The sequence below is a fragment of the Aythya fuligula genome, chromosome 1 (assembly GCF_009819795.1).
Source record: "Aythya fuligula isolate bAytFul2 chromosome 1, bAytFul2.pri, whole genome shotgun sequence".
In the NCBI taxonomy this organism is placed as follows: Eukaryota; Metazoa; Chordata; class Aves; order Anseriformes; family Anatidae; genus Aythya; species Aythya fuligula.
Genome location: NC_045559.1, coordinates 171,590,934 through 171,616,833, shown reverse-complemented (window position 1 = coordinate 171,616,833; position 25,900 = coordinate 171,590,934). Strand labels below are relative to the sequence as shown.

The window sequence follows — 25,900 nt, the reverse complement described above, 5'->3', positions numbered from 1 at the left end:
AATGCTTATGCCTTTATCAATGCAAGCTCCACTCTGAATAATGGCTATGAATGCACTCCTTCAGCAGGTTCCTTTTAATAAACTATCCAGTAATGAAATACTCCACACAAAAAACTACCGCGCTTGAAGTCTCCAAGTCAGTTTGGCTATGATGTCAGCTACCACCCTTTTATTTATTTATTTATTATTTTGGGACAGGTTCCTATACGCAGGGAAGGAGTAAAAATGAAGATGCTTTTCTGACTTTCTGCAAAATAAGTGCTTTCTTCTCTCTCTCAACACATAAAGAATGGCTGTTACCAGAGTAGATTAAGAAAAGTGACTATCGAAAAATAAATCAGAATCTCATTTCTGGCATCACTGCTTCTGTGAAATAATTTATTTCCCTAATTCCTTTCATATTCAAAAGCAGCAAGGGAACGGGAACAAAATAGTCAATTTCTAAAAACAAACAAACAAAAACCTATAAACACTTTTCTTTAAACTAATAGCCCTTCCTTCCCCCAAGATTTTAGTTTTAAGACAATCGTTTCTGTTGCACGAGAAAACAAATTCTTAGGTAAGCTCTGTTTTTTGAAAAACAAATATGCAAATTTCTGATCATAAGTGCCAGTGATAGCGCTTGGATAATTTATCTTGTTGCTGCTTTGGAAGATAGTCTTATTTAACTTGCTTTAAACTTTAATTTAGTTTGATAAATAATATTGGTTAGACTATCATATTTCTTGTTTCCTTAAAGTGTTGAAAATGAAATTCATCAACAAAAAAGAAACAAGTAATATTAATTAGAAACCCAAGTTTTAGAAAAGGTATCCTGGAAAAATCACTGCTTCTGTGTGACGCTGCACTGCGATCAAGTTTTCTGAGTATCAACGGTCACTCCATTTTTCGTTAATAATTAATGGAATTTTATTTACAAAAATGTGAAATGAAAATTAATATAGCCACTTTCCATGAATACAGATTACAACAGACTATCTCTTGAGCATTGATCTGTAATGAGATATTATGTACACTTCCAACAACAAATCCCAATGGAAAGTTTAAATGATAGACATTCTATTCTTGGGTGGACTGAACGAGCCTGAGCTGATTTACTGAGTAAACTCAAAGTTATTTCAACTTTCTTTGCATGAATTCATTCACTTCTACATAGCACTTCTATACAAGTTTACGCTAAAATTAAATCTGCTGCACTAGTCAGGTCATACACCTCAAAGATAAGAAACTCCACAGAAGCGATGGGTAAATAGTCTGTTAAACTATATGTTACTTGCGTTACATGTTGAAATTATTACTGAAAAATGGCCTAGTTTTGAAGCCCAGCTTTAATTTCTTTGATGCACCAAACAATAAAATATTAATAGGACTTCAAATACCAATTAATTAAATATTATTTGGTGAGAGAACCACCAAACTTTTTGTCCTGAGGAGAAGGAACATAAGTTAGTACTATAGAGAAGCAGCCAGGCTTCAACAGAAAGAAACAATTAAACAGCAACTTATATTCTGAGTTTTCCCAGTTGCTGCCAGTGTACCTCATACAAACATAGTAAGTGCATGATTATCTCCAAAATCTGAAAATCTTTTTTAGGTCAGTGAGGTTGCAATGCTTTCTGAATATAAAGCACCTTGAAGTGAACTGGTCCATAGGCATATTCCAAGAAAACTATCAGACTGTAAAATTTCACTGCACTCCATTAAATTTTTGAAGGTGAACAATTTGACATAAGAGAATCCACGTTAATAACTAACAAAATTAAGGCTGAAATTGACAACTGATGCCAAAAGCATAAGGCAGTGGAGTGTGCCATTTACTAACAAACAGATTAAAAAGAGCTTTCCAATTTCTCATATTTTCATATTGTTCTCCCTAACTTTTTGAGTTTGACTTTGACAAAACCAGACCTAGGAATATTAGTTTTAGTCAAACTTTATTTCCACATAAAAATGCAGTTAACATTCTTGTTAAAAAAGTGTTCTTGACCAAATAAGTTTTCTTATCACTTGCAGAAATGTATTTCTTACTGCAAACATTTAAATAACTATTTCACTATATCAATGAAGGCTAAAGGAATAAAGATTTGCAAGCTAAAAAAAGAAGAAAAGCATTCCTATTAAAAAGGGGTGGGGGGGAGGGAGGGGAGAAGAGGGGCTAAATTAAAAGCAGAGGAGTGCTAAGTATAAGAGAAATACCCTGCAATCACTCAATGTACTAGCACTGTAGAAGCAGGGATAAAGAAAACCTTGTTGGATTGTATGGTGTGAGACTGGAGCTATCAGCTCTTAAAGTGCATCTTATGGCAATTTCTGAGCAAATACAGATTTGGAGTGGCATACACTTTGGATGGGAGATTTGATCGTATGACATCTCTAAAAAATGATTTTATGGATGGACCACTTGGTGTGTAAGGCGTTGGTTGCATGGTTGCATTCAGAGAGTAGTGGTCAATGGCTCCATGTCCAGGTGGAGACCAGAGATGAGTGATGATCTTTGGGTGTTGGTATTGGGACTGGTACAACTTAACACCTTTGTGACATGGACTGAGTGGAACTGAGTGCACCCTCTGCAAACTGCAAATGACACCAAGCTGTGCGGTGCTGTCGATCTACTGAAGGGAAGGGATGCCATCCAGAGGGACATTGACAGGCTTGTGAGAGGACCTGTGTGCAAAAACGAGTGGTTTGACAAGGCCAAGGGCCATGGGTCAGGGCAATCTCAAACATGAATACAGGCTGGGCAATCTCAAACATGAATACAGGCTGGGCAATCAGTGGACAGACAGCAGCCTGCAGAGAAGGACTTAAGGGTGTTGGTTGATGAAAAACTCAGCAAGAGCTGGCAATGTGTGCTTGCAGCCCAGAAAGATAATCACATCCTGGACTGCATCAAAATAAGTGTGACCAACAGGTCAAGGAATGCAATTCTCCCCCTGGAAGGGTTCAAAGCCAGGCTGGATGGGGCTTTGAGCAACCTGGTTTAGTGGGAGGTGTCCCTGCCCATGGCAGGGGGGTTGGAACTGGGTGATCTTTTAAAGTCCCTTCCAACCCAAACCATTCTGTGATTCTATGTCTGAACACCTCCCCCAAAGGCCAGCTTCCCCCCACATCTTTAAAAGGACATAAACAGTATGGGTATTTAAGTTTGGACAGTATATTACTGTAAGTTACTCCTGACCTGCTTCTTTCTTATCTTTCTTTTAAACAAGCTAAACCGTACTTTTTTAATGCATACCCTTGTCGTTGCAGTTAACAGGAAACAAACAAACAAAAAAACACCAACAACAATCACAAGTAGACTGTATGTGCTGTTACCATAGATTTCCCACAAAAGATTAGTTGGAGATTCTTCTGCAACCTTTCTGGTTGCTTAGTTCCTTCAACATGCACAATTTCCCCAAAGCTTTATGACTAATGTGAGTATAGAAGATTCCTGTAACAAGTAATATTCTCACTTAGGCCACAGTGTATTTTACAGTTTATCGGTGCAAGTCAAAAACACCCTTTTTATTAGGCTAAGTCTGCAGTTACAGACTGAAGTAGAGTAAAATGTTTTATACACTACAGTAAGTGGTACTGCTGAATGTTCTCATAGATAAGTAAGAAAGATGGGCTTTGAATAAGAAAGCGACAAGATGTGGTAGGGAACAAGAAAAACGTAGGTGTCTCTCAAAAGGCTTCGGAAATAACCAGAAAGGAAGAAAAAAGGATCCATGTAAGGTGCTCAGAGCCCAAAATATGAAATAGGATATAGACAGTTGTACCTTCAATTAAATACACAGTCATTAATAGTTCTTTTTGTTGTGTGTTTTTTTGTTTTATTTTTTTTTAATTGACTGTCATTGGAATATGGAAAAGGAAGAAAATCCACTTCTAGCATACTTCGTTTTCAGTCCCATAGGAAGCAACTATTCCAAATAAGATATTCCATCTTAAACTGTAAAATTCATATATTTTTGATGATGCTGAAACACAACTACCATTTTCTAATAGGAGATCTCACTACATATCAAGTTTTCAATAAAATGATCTCAGGGCAACTGCTGTTAGGTGGATAAACAGCAACTGCGTAAGCTCAATGGAGAGTAATTGGCTGTGTCCTGTTTTCAGTCGGTGACTGGCAAACAGAGAAAGAACAGACTGAAAGCACTGGGTTAAGGCTGGAGACTGATTAGTCAGGAAGCTATTGCTAAAGGCAGCAAGAGTAGGAGCTATCCCACGAGCTCTCTCGCAGCAGTTTTCTCTGCCCTGTGAGACACAACTGGAAATCCCTTAATGCACTCTGCCCTTCATTTATTTTTGCTACTGGACATTTGAGAGCATTTAAGAACGTTACTTTTTTGAGTAGTTGCCTGATGATGGATCACACAGAATTAAAATGGTTTTGTATTTCTTAGGGAAAGGGGAAGACTACCATCTACAGTACAATTATAAAACTAGGGATAACCTGATAGCATACTACTTTTTATCCTCTGCTGAATAGACAGAACAGAGTTTGCAACTACTCAGGCATCACTCTTTATTATATGTATATTAGTCTTCAGGCTGAAATTATGAACTTAATATATCCAATTGAAATATTTAGCTGAGTCAGTTTTCTTATAATTCTGATAAACTTGCTAGTTTTAACTATTTTAATGTATTCTAGAGTCTGCCAGAATTACATTCGATGCAACTTTTACATTTTTATACAAGTCAGCAGTGACGAAACATTAACTTTAAATATTGCATATCAATAAGATTTTATATATATGTAACATAACACCACAGTACTGATTCATTTACTTTTTATCCGGCTATTCTAATGGAACATTAGCAGACTTAGAAATTATTACCATTGTAGCTAGCAGTATAATATAAATTGCATAAACACTCTATAGTAGAAAGAGTTGAGTATCAAAGAACAAGAATTTGGAAGAACAAGAAAGTTGGCTATCCAAATTTAATGCAAATGTTTATATATATGCATTATAAGAGAATTATTCTTTCCCCCCTCTTGCCTTGCCCAGGACAGAATATACTAACTTAAGGAGCAGCCATTCAAGCTATTGTTTTATCTTCAGTATTCATTGCATTGTGCCAATTTCTATTAACTTTATTATAGATATAGAATTAAAACATGGAGAAACCTATTCAGGTCACTTAAATTAGATGCCTAAACTCACTGACTATTAACAATTTATAGAAGCTAATTCCTGTCTAATGTGGGTATGTCCCTCTCTTTATCCAGTATAAAGAGCATAAGCTCAATAAATTGGGAATCTATATTAATGAGGTATGAATACTCTTCAAGAAATTAAATACATACATTAATTTTGAGAGATCAGTTAAAAATGTTTGATACCTGAGATATGCCTGAGTAATTAGCATTAAAAAGCACCTTACATGCTTAATGCTTTGATCCTACTGGTTTCATTTTTAGTTTTGGATAGTTGGCACATCTGTAATGCAGACCTTATGGATCTCAAGATTCAAACAGTGAAAACTGAAACAAAATAAAAACCAAACCAAAACAAAATGGAACAACCACCACTACCACCAACTAAAAACACCCTGGAACTGCTTTGGACCAGAGGACAGGAAAGGGCACTCTACCAGCTTTAAGCACCAAAAAGTTTCTTTTGGTGTAGTTCTCATTTAATCTCATTTCATTCTTTAAACACTGACCAAAATTTAATGGAGTCCTCTCCAAGCTCCTCCACCAGCCTAAGTTGGCACCGTGATCATATGGGTTATCAGCAGGTTTGGAATAACTAGGATGACTCACCCAGTTTTTCAGCTAATGATGGCAGAGTGAAAGGAGAGATGTCATGAACTTTACTTTCTCATGGAAAAGACAGAAGAAAAAATATTTTTATTTTAGAATACAGCAAGAAAAAGTATCTCTCTCCCTTCTCTGGTAACAACAGTAATGCATAAAATGCACATGCTGAAATAAGAATAGGGCCTCAGATAAATTTCTCCAGACACAGTTCTTATGGGAAGAAAAAGCAATTTTAGCAAGGAATTGAAGTATGGTATTTGGGGAAGAATCTCTACTTTTGAAACTATGAAAATGGAAAAAAATCATCAAATGTAATTATGCCTACAGTAAGAAAGGGTGCCAATTTCAATTGGATTATGAAAACCCTCACTCAGCTGCATTTAACCCTGGTTTATCCAGATTCCACCATTCCCTTAGAGAATGGATTTAAACCATATTTTCCATATCCCTGGAAAATTCCCTCTGTTCATTAGCTTCTCTACTTACACAGTTCTGCTATAAATAACAAACGTTACTGAGCCCAGTGATTCAAATATTCATATTGAACGAGGAAAGCAGATTATGATTCCTGCCACAGAAAACATTCAGTCTTTAATCCAGTGACTGAAGTAAAATGCATATGGGGACATGGAAGCTCCAACCATGAAAGTATCAGCCTGTTAATTGGTGTCCCATAGGCAGGCATTTTCTGACAAGTTTACCCATGGCTTTAATAAGCTCTTTTATCCACAATGTTTATACCAAACCAGCTGATTGTATTCCATTCCATGACACAAACAGCTATGATATTAATACAAACCTTATCACTTCCCACAACTGTTTATTGGTGAAGTTGTAGAAATTCATCTCAAATTTAACTCAGTCAAGAAAAATGAAAGGCATATCCTGTTTTGAGATTATCTAAAATGTTGTCCCTTTTTCTGTTTATAAGCAGTGATTATTGCAAAATGCTGTGTTTCTAGCCAGTACAGGTTCTCAAATGGCAGGGAAGAACCCAAGTGACAAAGTGATTCTAGGTGTGAAAATACATACTCTACCCTATCAAATTATTTAATTCTGATTTTAGATATAGAACAGAAGCCTATGAAAAGACTGCTTAATATGACAGCACATTCTATGTTTCTGTGGTTTAATACCTGTCAAAATTCTTGGACATGGTCTCTGCACAGCTCAATTAGGTGTTATCCCACAGATATCCAAATTTGTTTTGAAAATCAAAAATTATGTTCTGATATCCAAAATTTGTTCCAAATAGCTATCTAGAACCAAGCTGACAAAGTAGTCTGTCCAGAGGTACTTCAAGTGTCCATGTACACATTGTACTACATTGTATTATATATATATTCATTAGATAAATATACAGTCAACATGGTAGGTTTAGATAACTGTTTTTCTTTATTATTTTTATAAGTTAGATGAATGTCACGAGACAATAAAGCACGAGAACTCTTTCTTTCAGTAAAATTAAAAATGATCATAACTTTGAAAGTTTTTTAAGCTATCATGAAAAAATATTGTAATAGAAAGACTACACCTACTAACAAGACATTCCTATAATCTTTCAAAGAAAAAAAAAAGGGGGGGGGGGGGGGGAAAGGGGGCGGCTGGACCACCTCTCCTATGAAGACAAGCTGAGGGAGTTGGGATTGTTCAGCCTTGTGAAGAGAAGCGTCCAGGGAGACCTTATAGTGGCTTTACAGTACTTGAAGGGGGCCTACAAGAAAGCTGGAGAGGAACTTTTCTATCATGAAGTTAATGAGAGGTCAAGGAGTAATGGCTTTAAACTAAAAGAGGGTAGATTTAGATTACACATTAGGAAGAAATTCTTTACTCAAAGGGTAATGAGGCACTAGAACAGGCTGCCCAGAGAAGCTGTGGATGCCCCATCCCTAGAAGTGTTTAAGGCCAGGCTGGATGGGGCTTTGGGCAATCTGGTCTGGTGGGAGGTGTCCCTGCCCATGGCACAGGGTTAGAACTGGGTGGTCTTAAGGTCCCTTCCAACCCAAAACCATTCTATGATTCTACAATTGACTCTAATATTCTTTGCCAAGAACAAGGGTGAAACTACATTACAATGTATACTGAAAGTGAGTAGATTTGTTATTAACCTAGTATCCTTCAAAACCCAAATACTCTTCCAGAAATGGCTTAAAAACTTGTATGACTTGTATGTGTAAGCTACATGTACATAAGAAAATATACTGGGTAAAATTTTTGGGTGCTGCATTACGGAGACTTAAAAGGCTGCACATACGGTGTAAACGGGAAGCAGAAAGTCACAAGTAGTGAAAATATCAAGAGTGCGAGCATAATGTATTCACAAAGGTGTTTTGCATTGATGAGATGTGTAAGTGAATTGTGAAATCTTTTTGGCAGCTGCTATATTTCATATATGTATGATGCCAGAAACAGCTTAAGGTAGATCACTATGAAACTGATGAATTCTCAAAAAACAAAACAAAACAAAACAATTTCCAGAACCACTTACCACTTCCGTAGGATCTAATGATCTAACTGTAGTCTAGCTGTTATCCTGCACTACTCCAGCTCATGCAGTGTTATTCTGGCTATCATCTTTCCTTCCGTCATTTATGTGAAACCTGCATTTGCCCCTGTATTTGCCTCCTTTGCCACTCATCTCTAAGCCTGAGCCACCAAGAAAAACTTCTGAGCCTTTTTATTGCTATGTGGTTGATGTCAATTTTGCCTCAGGCATGTATGATGGAAATACACAAGACTTATCTGTTCTTGGAATGAAACAAAGATGATACTACATTTATCAAGCAACTTACAGACACAACCACCAGTTCTGGTTCATCTTAAATGCAAATTTCCCTTTAGAGTATTCCACTTCCAAGTGTTCCTACCCTACAAAAGGAAGAAATAATAGGATACTCTTGTTTCCCCAGCATCTATTTAATGTCCTTTATTTGCACATTTCCTGAATGTTTACTTGCAATGAAAAACATCAGGAAGAAACATAACTCCAGTATTTCTTTCACATTGCACATTTTTTACTCTTTTGCAACAACCACTTAGGATAAAAATGAAACTAAATTCTCCCAAAGGAGGAAAGAAAAACAAAACAGAACATTAAGGGAACACATTTAAGGGAACACATTCACTTACATGGCAATGAAAGATGAATTAAGTGCGCTTAAAGAATTTAATGAGTAATGTTTTGTGTTTCCTCTACATCTGTTGAGATTTCACTGTTGCATTTACCAGACATTGCCTGAGTCACAAAATGGACTCCAGTCAGCACTGATACACTGTACCAATCTAAGCTTGTGTCCGCAATGCACCATGCACCTTTTAACCAGACAAAACTAAATTCTAATGTCATGCTGATGAAATTTCACTATTTCACTACCTGGTGTTTCACCTTTCTTCTTCTTTTTTTTTTTTTTTTTCCCAAAGAAAAAATAATGCCTTTAAAATTATATATATATAAAATAATATAATGAGGATTATGGCTGTTGTTCGGTTGATAGATATTCTATTTGGATCTGAATTCTTAAAGCCTTTGAGGAAAGAGAAAGAAGTTTAGATACCACTTGTTCTTAATGCTCTGAAAACAATAAACAGAAGTGGAAAAAAAAATGGTAATTTATACCTAAAGCCTTGTTTAACAAATATGGAAGAGACTTGAAAAGTAGTCTGAGAAGTGACAGAACCCTCTTTACTATACAGATCAACTCAGTAATTGTCTTTGAATGGAAAGTTCTGCGTGACTAAACAATGAAAAGACAAATATGGGTAAATTGTTGGTAATTTACAGCTCCCTTCACAGATTTAAGATTGTCCACTGATGCATATTCAGAAGACTGCTTTGAATATATAAGTTACCTGTAGTAGCTCTTGGAAGTCTGGCTAGCCAGCTAGACGATTATGAAGCTGACATTTACTGTATGTGCAATTATGGGATGTACAGTGTCACTGCTTTCAAATGTCACCTCTTTGCCACAGTTCTTATCTTGCAGAAAAACGTCCTTGCTTCCCTTGAAAGAAGCGTTCTTATTGAACTAGTACCGATGAACGCCAGCAAGGTATTTACAAAAGCAGTTAGCTCTTCTGAGTGTCTAATATGAGGTCTTCGAAAGGTCTCACTTTAGGAATGAACTCATCAAACCTCTGGAGAATAAGTCCCATTATAAGGTCCCTCTTGTCTCAAGGTGGCACCTAGAATTTTTACTCTTAAAAGCTTTCATCCTCTTTGATGCCTATAAGTTCACATATAATTCTTCAAGGTAAGACACAAAATGGTAGGACGTGCACATGCTCCCTTACTGATGGGAATTGATAACAGAAATCTCAGAAGATTTTATTAAAGGAATAACAGAGACATTTTTTTTGTAGGATTACCATTCCTCATTATCTTATCTAAAAGTGGGTAGTGTTAAGAGGTTGACAGTTTGGGTTTGGCTTATACAGAGGGCAAATTAATGTTTTCTTTCTATACCAATTTTTTCACAATACTAACAAGTGCATTAACATATCCATTTTCCACCACTTGATATTTCAAAATAAAAAAATAAATAAATGGCTATTTTCTATTTCTCTTTATGTCCATCCTCATAGTTACATCCACATAGTTACAGCAACATTGATGTTGCTGACATTGTTGAGAAGATTCTGATAGAATCAAACTATCATTTTTCATCCAGAACTCTTCTCACTGCCTTTCATCCCTTTTGAGTCAAACACTTTCTCCACTCCAACATAAAATTACAAGAGAGGGAGATCCCTAGATAAAGATCCTAAAAACTTTGCAAGCAAATTAAATTTATTCTATATATTTTGGAATGAAAATTCTTTGGGGCCACCTCTGTGTCAGACTGTATTCATGTGCAACTATGCCAGTGCAGAACTAGTTCAAAACAAACAAATAAAAATGAGTAAATTAACTTTCCTTGTCTGGTTATTTTTCACACATGCAAAATTGATTCTTATGGTCACAATTTCTTTGAACTCTGCTGTCTGCTCCAGGAAAAAACTCTTTATTATAAACAGTGCAGATGGTTTCAGGGGAATTATTTCTGTTAGAATAAGCAGCAATTTTACTTGACCTATGAAGCCAATATTGAAGTTAAGCTTTGGACTTAAAATGGGAAAACTGAGAAGTATTTTTTTTTTAATAGAAATCCTATTAAATGTTTCCATTTCATAACAGTGCCTAGATATTCCAAGTCTCCCATTGAGGAAACTAGTCTGTTGAGTAAACCTTTACAAATCCTTATAAAAAAAATAAAATCTCTACCTTCTTTCCATATGTGAGTTAAAAACATTTAGCCAGATGGAAAGAACAGGCTAACATGCATAATGCCTTAAAAACAGCATCTACCATGAGGAACTGGTGATGTTCAAGAATTCATCTTTAGTGCTATGGGTTAAGCAACATGCACTGGAAAAAAAATATCTTAACAGGCTTCAGTGCTTCTCCAGTGTTAGGTACATCCCTAATGTTCACTAGATACAGTTATGGAAAAGACAGCGACATACATAACTTTAAGAAAAAATACGGAAAAATTAGGTTCAAATGTCTATCATCATATGCTGTCAAATACAGCGATGCTGAAATAAAACAGTGACCTCCAAGTGGTTGCAGTATTGGTTTCAAGAATTAAGATGAGCCTGAGCTCATTGCCAGCTATGATTGTCAAAATAAGGTAGCAGAGACACTAATGTGAACCTCAGATGACAGTTCTATTATGAATAAGAGATGAAAAAAAAACACAGAACATGAAAAAAGGGTTTTCTTCAGCTTAATTGGGACCAGAATGACACTGCTGGGCAAGAATTTTATTTAACAGAGGTGTTTAAAATGCTTCAGACTAAATATGACATGAAAATTATTCTGTTGTTTATATATTTACTGAACAAAAAGCTACAGTAATTAAGACTAACCCTTACAATGTAATTTTGTTTTTAAAATAGAAGCAAGACTTTCTTGTTACCTTTGTAAGTGTAGTCCACAACCTAGCTGACTGCAAAAGAAAGATTTCTTTCAGCCTTTGCAGTCACAAAAAGCAACCTGCATTTCTACTTCCATTTTACTGTAGCTTTTCTTTACTCACAGCATTTTGAATACAACTTACTTGTAAAGAAAAACACTTTGCACTTCATTTGAGATATATATATGTGCAATCAAAGCTGTATCTAGAATTTGTATTTATGCATTTCAGATAACATTACCTTGGTTAATGTTACTGCAAATAAATGCGTAGCCATAGCAGCAGAGAACTTGATGCAGGCTGCAAAGCCTGACTGAAAACTTAGTGAATAATGCAGCTTTCTGTGCTGCAATGGGCTCTGAGCTGCCTTGGATATGGTGCTATGTGTATTTGAACATAACAAGCTTGAAATAAACAAGCAAGCTGCTAATGTGTCTTGACTGTTGTTGTAAATAACTGATAAACCCAGATCAACCTTAGGTATTAGCTGCTTGAAAAGATCTTCTAATGTGAAAAATCCTGATGACTGATAACTAAGTGCTTTCTTCTGCTCTCCTAATAAAATAAAAAAGCTTCCCCACTAGATGAGTCTGAATCAAAACCTTACAGAAATACAAAGACACTAAAACTATACTAACATGCTACTTGTGTCATACAGTAGTATGAACAGGAATTACAGAAAAAGCATATACTGCAATAGTTCTGCACCTTGTGGTTCTTTTCAGTTAAAGCTAACTGCAACCTTAACAGGCAGTTTTGAGTGTATATGTAATACAACTGTTAATAAAACAAAACAAAACAGCATTAATGGAAACAAAAGAAATAGATATACCAATCATATCAACATCAACAAAGATCAAGTGAAGAAGATTTGTATTCTTTAGGCAATTCTGATCACAGAAATAAGAATAGAACTAAACGACCAAAACCAAACCAAAACAAAAACATACACCATGTTAGGAAAAAAAGGCGATCTATTTAATAAGAGTGTAGTAGGACTGAAAATAAAATACACCCAAGAGGCCACCCCGGGAAGCAGAACGAGAACCGGTACTCCTTTTAAATCAGAAATAACAACTGAATACTATCAGAGGTTTCTGTGGAGCCCAAAGGATCATCATGAGAAAAATGGCCAACCAGTGGCTAGCATTTCACAAAATTTCCTCCTCCTCCTTTTTTTCCCAGTCCATTTAATTAAAGGAAGAAATTTCTGTTCTCAGTTCTACAGCTATATGGTGTTGGCTTGCTCCTTTGTATTCTTTTTCTATTTTTTTAATAGAACTTGTTTTCAGCCTCACCAGTAAGTGGTAGTTTGTTACTTTGAGCAGTATCGTACCGAGGATAACAATGGCAATAGTTAAATAAATTTCCGTCCTGCTGCCATTTATATTACAGCTATGGACAGAGTGGGCATTCTCTCCCTTGCTATTCTCTATGAAACGTGAAGCCACTTCTTTCTACCTCCCATCTGCATTGGTGTACAATTTCTATTCCACATTTTTAGAAAAATTTAGATGAAAGAGCTTTTGTTTGGTTTTTAAACATATATATTAGTTAGAACTTGATGCCATCTGCCCAATAGAGATTGCTACACTCTGAATGATTCAGTAGGTAGATATTTCAACTCCTGGCTTGTAATTCTTTTTGACCGCACTATGAGTTGAAGAAGTACACCGTAGGTTTGAATCTGCAATGTGTATTAATAAAGCATACTCACTGTAAGTGAATCTGCTAGTCTCATCAGAAGAAGCAAACAAGAAAAGTGCTTTATCACTTTCTACATATTTTAAACTAGTGGCTTTGTAGGCACTCCGATATAAAATTTAGCAATCATTTGAAATTTCACATTGGGAAAAACAAAAAATCAATGACAGGGCAAGCCAATCTTTCTGTCTAATGACATATTCCATTTTTTTCTTAAGTGAGCTGAAATCAGAGACTTCTTGCTTATACAGTGTATATATAAATGAGCTATGGAAAATAAACCATCATATATAGTATACATTACCTAACATGCATATATACAGAGAAAGAATAGGTTATTGCATATTTATCAACATTAGACATAAAGTGCAAAAAAAAATTACAAAGAGGACAAAACTGAAATAAAACTTACATAAAATACTCAACTCCTTGATACCAGAAAATTAAAGAAGCCTTATAATTATTAAGAAAATTATAAGAAAATTATAAGAAAATGAACAGAAAAGTCTAATAGATGAACTCAATGACCATGTAGAGTTTATCATTAAACTCCCCAGAAACAACATCAAGTTCAGTGCTCTGTTTGGCTCAAGATAGGAAGCAGCAACATATAGATATTGTGACAAGTGTCTGCAAGTCAAGAACATACTACTGAATTCCTTAAAAATAAGTTTAAGATAATATTTATCCAGTTTCATAGCAAACAAGACAGGTGCAATAAAAGCTGGATTCATTCTAAAATGTCTTAGAATAAGATTGTCTCAAGACACTATATGGAAAAGTGACTACAGTAAAAACAACAAAACATCCAAGAGTTTACTTTTACTTTTCTAAAACAAACATCATCCTTAATTAAACTTGAGTACCAAATTATATTCATCAGATGGCACAAATCAGTGTGAAGGTTTTGCAGAATTTTTAGTCTTAGTTTTTTTATTTATTTTTTCATCTGGATCATAAAACATAGCCCTCATGTTTGTCCAAATGCATTTATAGTTTGAAAACTGGAAACTGGAGATAGAAAGATAGAATGGACCGAAAAGAAGCAACATTCAACATAACTATTCTTACAAGCGGTAACACTTATAGGATAAATTCAGATGTGCTCTGTAGTCATTATTTAAATATCAATATATTATGTGCCAGACAAGCACCTGTCAAATATACTTCATTCTTCCTTGGGCCAATTCCTAGAAGTGAATTAAATTATCTTTCAGCTGTCCTTCTAGCTCTATTTTATTTGATTTTGTGTTTAATAATGACAAAATCTGTATCTTCTTTTTTCTACTCTAGTCACTTAAGAAATAAACATGTAGGAAATATGAAGTATAATTAATATCCTCAATGTGATGGCATCTGCTTTATAAATTCTGAAGTTTATTTAAATATCAAGAGAATGCATTCTGCTTACAAATCTGAGAATTAAGATATTTTTTTTCTTTAAGTTTCAATACGAATTTTTATTTAACAGAGATACTATGTAAAACTTTTTCTTGAGACCACTATATTAGGAACCACTGAAAACATGCTCCATACTCCTCAGGCTTTATTAAAACACAGCTAATGTAATAATGTTCTATTATCTAACAGAGTGACAAAATACCAATGCCCTCACTGTAACTTTATCCATAGGAGCAGTCCTACTGATTCAGTGGGATTTTTTCAGGAGTTTATGCATAAACACATGCATAAGACTCATGCTCAATATTTGGAGAAATATTTTACTATAAAATAACCGATTAATTTCCTCTTTACTGATACATCACTTCTGAATTACTGGTAAATGATAGCTTATATCCTGACTACCTGTATTACCAAGAAAACCAAGACAAACAGAATGAATTGAAAAGGTTTTCTAATTTGGTACTTAACATTTGAAATGTTCCACAATCTTTGCTTTCTAACACAGTTCATAATCTTTTTTTAAAAAAAACCCTGCATTATTGTTCTTCAGGATCTTAAGGATCAAAGTACTACATTTTAAACCATAATCAAATTATAAATAAATACAAAAAATCTACAATAGATAGAAGAGATTTGCAAAGTAATCAGCAAGTACTGTTTAAGGGTGTAATATCCATGTGAACCTTAAGAACCAGGTTCCAATACTGTTTCATATTCCACTAATGTAGAAAACATAAAATATCACGGCAATCTTTTGAAAGCACAGATCGACTACATAAGCTAAGTTAAGAAGAGCATGCAATTCATGAATATGGTTCATTACCATGGTTACAAGCTTTCAGCACAGGCCTCTGTGTGGTTGGACTGACATTTTGTGGTATGTCTGCAAAAGCAAGAAAACAATGGAAATAAAACACCTCTCTGAAAGTTACTGGAGTATTGCAACAACATTAGCAAGCAGAAATATTTTAAAGTTAGATATTTCTAGTTGTATAGCTACAGTTAATATAAGTGAAGTAATCTGATGCACTGGCAGGGCAAGATGATTTTTACCTCCCCCATTCAACTGTTGTTAGTATAAACCCCCAAAATGTAAAGTACACAAGGCTGTATGGAAGAGAGTTAACAATCTGGCTATGCTAAGTTCAGTACACTGATCTCCAAAGCACTACGGACAACAGCAAAACAGCCTGAACATCCCTGAAAGATGTCACTGCAGAAAAAATGAATTAAACACGACAGCATTTAGGTTCCGGAGCACTGGACCAATAATACTTTTAACTTTTTCTGGAAAGTAAAAAGTAAAATGTAATATTCACCTTTAGCCCTTGGTATCCTTTTCCTTCGGTCTCGAAAAGCTGCACCTGATTGCAAGGCCTCCAGCAGGCTATCCATCACTCCAGTCTCCTCACCTTCTGTAGCAGAGAGAGGGAAGGAACACTCTTTGATTACCACAGCAACATCAAAGCATAAATAATAACAACAATGAACAACAATAGAAGATATTGATGGTAGAACTAAAACTACTTATTTCAAACTTAACCTGGTTTTTAACATTTAACAATAGCTCTCTCACAACTAAGCAGAATGGATTTGGTCCTCTCTACATTTAGGCCAAATTTTATTCCATTCATTTCACATTCATTCTTTCTCTACTGTAGTTTTAAATGAAATGTCATTTCACTCATATTTTCATTTCAGTACCCTTTTGCAACTGCAAATAATCAGTTTCATGTCAGCTTTTGAGAGCTGTCCCTTAAATGATTTGCTATATTAGACAAAAGAGATCATTTCAGTTATTGTTATAAAAAGTTGAAATTGTTTCTCAGCAGGAAGCTGAAGGAACAATATTGGCCTAGGTAGGATACAGAGTGTTATCCATAGGTAGCTTTAATCAAAAGCCATTTTCCTTTTATATTTAATAACCTGTAGCCAATATTAAATAATTGATGTAGTTCAGGAAAATTCTACTCATAGTACCACATGTGTATGTATAATATTCCCCTGAAAGAATTATGAATGTTACCATGAGATTATAATTAATCGCAAGCATTAAAAACCTTACTTTTATTTCCTCAAATAAAAACATCAGAAAAGCTTAGATTTCTGAACCTTATTAGCCCCTCGTCTCCACATCCGTGAGGACGAAGAACACAACACCACAGATTTCTAATACGATGAAAAACCTCCACAGAGCAATAAAGAATTACATGACAGAAAACTCATTATGCCTCACTAGGCAAAACTCCCAAGGTCAACATACACCTTGGATACAGTCAGACACATCACATGATTCTGCAGTTATTGGTAACAGTAATATTCAGATTAGAATCTGATCTAGCTAGAGAAGAGATACTACCGATTTAAGGAATTCTGAAAGTGATGGACTACAAGTAAGGAAGGAAGACAACCTTCTAGATTTGAATATGGGGAAAACTATTAGGAGAAATGTTTCTTCCAAATACTATTTCTATTTGTTTCCCTTCTTTAAAGGAATTCCATCTTTTGTTAAGGCTTAAAGAATTCTATCATCTTTCTAAGGTATGTGGTTTCAAGGACAACAAAATAAATAAATAAGACAAAAGAAGTTCAAAGTTACAGACAGGATGGCCTGACAACTCTCAAATCAGCATGGGCCAAATTATGAACATGACATTCTAGAAACAACATATTTACTTTCATTACTCTACAGAGTCAAGTGTTTAATCTAATTTGGCTTCCAAGAATCTAAGCCTGGATATCATTCATAAGCCAAAGAAGAAAGCATTCCAGAAAGAGGCACAAGATTTTGTGAACTGAGATATGCAAATCATTAGTTAAAAAAACAACCACCAACCAAACACAGTCCTTGTCTCAAAATTTGAGCTTTCCTGTCCACAAGAAAAATGATCTTCAGATATGACTTAGAGCCAAATAGTGGTAACTATTTCAATAAAGGTAATAAGAGTTTCTATTTTCAAAAACTCCAGAGAAATACACATATAAACATATGTAAAGCTCACAACAGATGTTCTATAACATTGATTCAAAATTAAATTAGATTTTCTTAAACATTTTGACATTTTTTCTATAACATCAGCAGCTACTTCATTGCTTCCATACAGACTAAAAATATTTTTTTAAGCTGTTTTTGTACAATTGCATTACCACATAACAAAGTGCACTTCATTAGTACTTCTGTTCCTTTCACTTGAGCTTTTAGCCATTTTTTAATTTTTGCTAATTCTACAAATGTATTTTAGAGAATGATTTTGTTTTCAGGTTTTGAATTTCCTAAAAGTATTCCCCTAAGGAGAACACTCTTCCTTCCTACTACCCCAAGATACTGGTCCTCAAAATGACAAAACTCTAATCTGTGAACATCCTTAGTTATACTCTTTTCTCTAGTCCAAACTACTGGACCAGTTAACTTAAAGTGCTTACCTCTATATACAAGCAGAAATAATGGAAAATTAGCAAATAGTTTACAATTTTGTATAACGTTTAAGCTCGTTTATTTTCTATGCAATACATGGCAGATATAGAATAAACGTGAAGACTGAAATACTGATTTTTCTCTTCCTTTGAATATAGTATAATATGCTTTACTACACTGAAGTTTGTTCTCTCATGACCAGTGCAACCAGCACAGCTACTAATTGGAACATACAGCTACTAATTGGAACATACCTTAAAAATTAGTCAGATCATATATTCAGCTTCCTGTTGTTGTGTGTTCCACCCCCTCCCCTTTCCTTTTTCCATCTGGTCTCATGCAACTCTCTAATATTCATGTCTCAAATGAAAACACTCTGAGTGTTTCAACCCAAAGTGATGCTTGAGGAAGAAACTGTTAGTTACATTAAAGTACAAGAATGTTGGAGGAAAGTTTAAAAACATTTTGAGAGACAGCAATTCAAAAAAGACTCAGTAATATCACAATCCCCAAAATACCATCAATGTTTACAGAAGAAGAGTTCATAAACTTTGTTTTAGGCAGTAGGAGTAACAGAAAAAATAAAATTGCTTTCAACCCTATTTCAGCATGTTACCGTTTTCCTTTTTAAGCCTTTCCATGACTACCATGGATTCCTACTTATTTCAAAAACGTAACAGTTTTCAGTACAAAACCTGGTGCATAATCGGCTATACTAGATTAAATAAATAAATAAATAAATGAATGAATGAATAAAAATACTGCAAAAACAACTTTTTGTTGCATAGCTGGAACACATTCATTGAAGTGTACCATCTATTTTTCACACTTATCTGAAATATACTGTAGTCAGAAATTCAACTAGAGACTAATGTTTTCATTGACATGCAAAACAGTTCACAGAAAAATAAATGGCATATATAAAACTTGAATAAAAAAATACAAAAAAAACCCACACACCTCTAGTAATTTTACACTGTGCAGAGCTATATTGAAGAACCTTTAACAATTGCAAATAGAAATATTCATAGTTAATGTTCTGTACCCAAAACACGCAGAAAGCCTGTTTTTCAAGCTTCTACACTTTCAGTTAGGCTCCAAATTCTGTTTCTTGATGCCTAAACCTATAGTTGATTTCAACACCTTCTGTGATGTTGTGCAGCTGTTAATACCCATTCTGTTATTGGCTATCTATAACCTTGCCCAAGTTTATATGATGGAAATTTTAACAAATGAATGTGTACCATGCAGTACTTTAGAAATCTTTTAAATTGCCCTAGGAGAACAATGTACAACACAGCTATTGTGATAGTGTAAGAGTGGAAAGTATTGTTCAATATTAACACTTCCTATGGGACCTTTAAATCAGCTCTCGCAAGCTGCTGCAGACTGCTGTCACCAGTCCCAAGGGGCTTCCTAATTAGTCAAGTGTATCAATCTTTTGACATTCTAGAACTAGTAATTCCAGTCAACTTGAAGATAGCTGCATAGTCCACACTAATTCCTTTGAGAAATATACACTTTTATAATCTCTTTTCCTTCAGTTGTGGAAAAGGAGATTTAAATACTTTTTAATATCATACCTAATTAAAACTCATACAACTGTCTTTTAAATACTATCTAAAGCAGAAGTAAACTTACCGTAATAGCTGGTAAGTTGTGCCCTTGACATTTCAGTGCCAAGTCAGATATAAACTGCCTAATTTCATAATTATGTTTTTAAAAATTTTAAAAATACTACAGATGCTTCTCCTTTAGCACACTATTATAAGCTTGACAGTACAACTTTTAATGTCTTATGATAGCAACAGATACTGCAGTAACGAGCCCAGCATTTTTATGCAGTTTTTAAGCAGTAGATGATATATATTGTAATTTGACTAGCAGTAGTTCATGACATGAAAAATCACAAATATCATTAGCAGCACTGTTTCAAAGTAAGAGTGGTGCAACAAGATTACTGTGGATTAAAAATGTTTTATTTTTTACAGTTTCCCTGCAACTGTCCAATGTAAACTAAAACATCATACTCGATGCTAATGCTCCAGAAGGTCACTTTAGCAAGAGAAAAACATCTCATAATATGTCTATTTCCTCTTTCAAGGAATCAAAGCTTTATTCAGTCACTCAAAATAAACAAAACAAAACAAACAAATCTTCAGAAGAAAAAAATATATATATCATGTTTTTTATTGACACTACCTATTCAGTCTGCACACTTAGAACACTCATCTACAGCAACTTAGACTATCAGTTTCCCCCAGGATATAATTTTGAGGCACTGCAATTAAATACAGTTTTTATACGGTAAGTAACTAAAGGGATAAGCTCCCGAGGTCAACTTCGGAATACTAAGCCTCATTTGAAATTAAAACTCTACGATTTGGATAAACATATACATTAAAACCAGACCTTATGTATTGGAATCACACAGCAAGGTTTTGGTAGCGGGGCAGGGAGCTACAAGGGTGGCCTTTGCGAGAAGAACCCAGCAGAGCCCAGAGTCCGGTGTCAGATCAGAGCCAGCTCCAGACATTTCCAAAAGGGATCTGCTGCTGGCCAGAGCCGAGCCAGTGAGAAACACTGGTTATGCCTCTGTGAGAGCTGATTTCAGAAAGGGAAAAAAACTGCTACACAACAGCAGCTGGGAGAGGAGAGAGAGAAAATGCTGAGGGAAACAGCCCTCAAGACCAGCAGCCCTCAAGATCAGTGCAGGAGGGTAGGAGGTGCTCCAGGCACCCAGCAGAAGTTCCCCTGCAGCCTGTGGAGAGGCCCCTGGTGGAGCAGGCTGTCCCCCTGCAGCCCATGGGTCCCACATGGAGCAGATCTCTACACTGCAGCCCGTGGAGGAGCCCCCAGTGGAGCAGGTTGATGTGGCCTGGAGGAGGCTGCGGCCCATGGAGAGCCCCTGCAGGAGCAGGCCCTGGGCCAGAGCTGCAGCCCGTGGAGAGGAGCCCACACAGGAGCAGGGGGCCTGGGGATCAGGGGATTTTAGTATGGTTTTAGTTATCACTGCCGTAGTCTATTAGCAATAGGCAACAAATTACATTAACCTCCCTTATTCTGAGTCTGTTTTGCCTGTGATAGGAATTGGTGAGTGATTTCTCTGTCTTTATCTCTGTGTTCTGATCTCCACGTCCTTATCCATGAGCCTTTTCTCATCATCATATTTTCTCCCCCTGTTCTTTGGAGGAGGGTGAGTAAGAAAACAGCATGGTGGAGCTTAACTGTCCGTCAGTGTGAAACCACAACACCTTAATTTGTCTTTCTCTTCAGCTAAGGATATAATTAAGGTCAGATATATTAGGGAGAGATTTAGGAAAAAAAAATAACAAAGTATATATAATAAAAAATATATATTTTTTTCTCTTTTAAGTGCTCTACTATATGTTTGTTGCATAATGATCGATTGCAAACAGTACAAAGCAATGCCCATCTAATTAAAGGTTTCCATCTGAGTGAAAAATGGAAGGACTGTTTTCCGAATATCACAAGAGGAAAACTTGAGCAATGGTATAGAGTTTGATGATTTAAGCTCTGGGGAGCAGAGAAGCAGATCCATGAGAGGGAGATAATTGAAGTCCTCAATTCAGAAGCGCGCTCCAGTGTGTGGAAGTGGTTCCATCTTTTCATTCTCAGATTCTCAGACAAACAGATTCAGTGAAAAATTCGTACTACTGACATATAACTTCTAGACCTCTCAGCCTTTTACATGAACAGGGGTCAGAAGACTTTATGGAGACTTTATATTGTCAATATAAAAATACAAAGAAATCAATGTCCAGAGAAGGGAAGGTTTCAAACCGTGTGTCAACATGACCCCCCCTAACCTCACACTCCTCGCCCCAATGAAATTCAGACATAAACTTGTACAGAAATTGCGGTGGATATGAAGGTTAGGTTTGTCCAGAAAATGCAGAATGTGTACAGACTTCAACTTGCATTTGCCTTAAGGCCTTCAACTTTTTCTGGCAAAAGCCATGCCACCAATCAGATAATCTTCATTAATAGGCAAGTGAAGGAATATATTGCTATTAGATGGTATTTCAGTAATGGTGCACAGACTAGAGTAATAATTCATAACGCAGCACAGGGGTTCCTTTGACCCTTATATAAACCCTTGTGAGAATCTTAGAAACATAGAATAATTAAGGTTGGAAAAGACCTTCAAGATCATCTGGTCCAACCATCCCCCCACCACTAATGTCACCCACTAAACCATATCCCTAAGTACCACGTCCAGCCTTTCCTTGAACAACCCCCAGGGACAGTGATGCCACCACATCCCTGGGCAACCCGTTCCAATGCCTGACTGCATCTTCTAATAAATGTCTCCTCATTTCCAACCTAAACCACCCCTGGAGTAATTTGAGGCCATTCTCTCTAGTCCTATCACTAGTTATCTGCAAGAGGCCAATCCCCAGCTCCCCATACCTTTCTTTCAGGCAATTGTAGAGAGCAATAAGGTCTCCCCTGAGCCTCCTCTTCTCCAGACTAAAGAACCCCACTTCCCTCAACCACTCCTCATTACTTGTGTTCCAGGCTCTTCACCAGCTTCATAGCCCTTCTCTGGACACATTCCAGGGCCTCAATGTCCTACTGAGGGGCCCAAAACTGAACACTTGTTACAGTGAGGAAAAATGTTACAGTGAGGAAAAAAAAAAATCTGTTGTACAGATGCAAAGTTGAAATAGCTGCCAAGTATGCCTTGGATGGACTGGCTGAAATGACCGTTCCCTTTATATTTAACTAGTATTAAATCCAGCTTCTGCCAGGAATATCAGTATTCACTTGTCTTTCCTCAGAGGTAACTTCAGGCAAAAGCCTAGCCCTCCCAAGAAACATGAGTATATACCTCACTGGAATCACAGAAACAGCCTAGTCCAGAATCAGAAGAGGTATGTTTCTTACTGATGCCCAACACAAAGTAGTAAGTGTTTGCTAGTGCTTCAAAGCCCTAGAAATTATCACGTAAGAAAGTACGAATTCACCTAATGACTAATGCACCTACTTCTTCTTGTTAAACCTTCTCGCTGCAGAGATTGGGTTTCATTCTGTCTTGTTTGCTCTTGCTAAAATTGTCTCATCATTTAGTTGTCATATAGTGCTTTTATTGTACACAAATAGATTTTGACTCTGAGCCTATGAATGAAAGTTTGACCCAAGTTCCAAAGAGTTCACAACAAGCAAAATGCAAAGAAAGCTTTCATCCTTCACAAACCCTTAAAGATCATTTGTTGAAATAAAGGTTGGTAACACCATCATTTTAACTCCCATAAGACAATTCAGACCATAGAAAACCAAAAGGTAAAATGTGGTTTTAGAAGTGGTTCTGTACAAGTGATTAAAATAAATACTTAATGATGTGATGTATGATGCCTATTTCTGCATCTCATTTGGATCCCAAATTTCCATTTAAATAATGGGACCAAGAGTGAAATCATCTTAATCTTGAACTTTATGACAAGTATATAAAATCACGTTCATCGTGATTATGCAAGTTACATTCTTCTTTCTGTGACAACAGAAGATAGGAACTGTAAATCTCCTTTCCACTGAGGTTGTCCAGAATCAATGATATTGATTCTAGATCCAATACGGAGTTTGCCACAGCAAGCTCTTCTGAGAGACATCCACAAAAAGATTTCCTGAGGGAAATTGGACTTACAGAAGAATAAACAGAATTCCACAGCAATGAAGTGGTGTGCAAGTTTTCATATGGTGCGAAATTCAGATGAAAGGTTGACAGAGTATATAGCTGTGTCTCCATTCAGAGGAACCTTGAGAAATAGGAAGGAACGGAGGAATCTTAATGAAATTCAGCAAAGGAAAATGGAAAAACCTGCATCATCTGGTGAGGCATATACCAGTGCAGGCAGGGGCCCACCAGTTATAAAGCAGCTTTTCAGGAAAAACAAACAAACAAACAAAAACCAAAAAAGGTGTGTGTTGAATTCTGGTGGCCAACATTATTGACCATGAATGAGCAGTGTGCCTTTGAGGCAAAGAAGGCCAAGGTAGAACATTACCAGCATGTCAAGACAGGTGATCCTTTCCCTAGCACTGGTGAGGTGAACCTGGAGTGTTCGGTCCAGCTCTGGGGTCCCCAGAACAAAAGAGGCACATAATTAAACAAATTCAGACAAGGGCCAAGAAGATAAGGGCCTGGAGCATCTCTGCTATGAGGAAATGCTGTGATCTGGGACTGTTCAGCCTAGAGAAGATGGGGGCATGGGTGCGGTGTAAAGAAGGCTGAGCCAGGCTCATCAGAGAGGTGCCCAGAGACAGATTAGTAGCTAATAGGAACAAACTGAAATACAAGAAATTGCATTTAACTGTGTATCTTTTTTCTCTATTGATAGTAGTCAAACATTAGAACAGGTTGCCCACCTACAACAGAAACTCTAAACATGGCTACAATAAAAAGTAGCTTACTGTTCCACTAAATCCTAAGACGCTAAAAATAGGTCTGAAAATGAAATGGCTTATCTCCATACAGACCTGTTCTCTAGCATGCAAAACTGCACAATATTCTTACTAGTGTGCTATATTTTTAGAAATATTAAGAACAAAAAAAAAGATGACCCCTTTTCTATTTATTAGGGATATTCTGCCTTTTCAACAGAAAAAAAATAAAACTGATAAATTCATAAAAATAAAAAAGATTTAGATACTTCTATTTGATTACTCCTAATTAAACAGACCATCATAACAGAACAAAATCAGCTACATACAAAGAGGTCAGTCAATAAATTTTTACTGTTGATATATGACTTCTCTGTTTTCTTTACACAACACAGCTTCAACTCCAATGACACTGGCAAGAATGCAATCAATCTGTTTTTCAGACCAGCCAAGAACTAGTATTTCCAGTGATGTTGTTTCAGGGAGTGAGGAAAAAAAATCTATTAGCAGAGACTTGTCAATTACAGTTTCATTTAGAAAGCAGTTAGAACCACTCTATTTGCATTTTTATGTGAAATTAGCTTCTTATATTATATTCAGCTACAGATATTCTCATATATGTGGGGGTGTGTACGAACATCTGTTTCTTTGTTACTGTGTGCCTTTGAAGGAGTTCATCGAGCACAGGGAAAGACATTACTACTTCCATTCAAATTTATAAACAACCAATAAATCAGAAAATATACACAATGATCACTCACACTGACAGCTGTGCTACAGAGATGAGGGCCTGAAGGAACTTTAAAAGTTATATAATTTGTCACTTGTAGAGTGGGAACATTCAGACTGGTAACAGAACTGAGCTTAGGCACAGGAAAGCTTCCATGCAGCTTTTTGTAGGTAAGAGCCTTTCTATTTAGCTGCTATAAATGCACAAGAATAGCCAGGAGCATCAGATCAAAGGGCCACCTAGTCCTGCATTTGTCTATTGGTAGTCAACAGCAAAGATATATATATATATCATCTATCTATACATATACATATAACATCTATAAAGAGGACAAGATAGATATGCAATGACTTCACAGAATGCTGTCTTGGTCTCCAGCAGTTTATGACTCAGAATTTGTACTTGCATTTAATAGTAACTTCTGGCAGCAGGCTTCAGAAAACAAATATTTTGGTATGCAGCAACAAAATTGTACTTCTGTAGAACCACTGAAGTATCGCTGAGTGAAGATAAGTGTCACAATG

General features: G+C 36.0%; 1 protein-coding gene across 1 annotated transcript in view; it reads right to left on the bottom strand.

The window, feature by feature from the left end:
- DIAPH3 (diaphanous related formin 3) overlaps positions 1–25,900 on the bottom strand; it is a 234,576-nt gene that overhangs the window by 44,550 nt on the left and 164,126 nt on the right. The window contains exons 27-28 of the mRNA XM_032208227.1: positions 16,146–16,241; positions 15,650–15,709 (exon numbers count right to left, since the gene is read on the bottom strand). Coding sequence (XP_032064118.1) covers positions 15,650–15,709; positions 16,146–16,241 — 156 coding nt within the window. The remainder of the gene's footprint in view (positions 1–15,649; positions 15,710–16,145; positions 16,242–25,900) is intronic.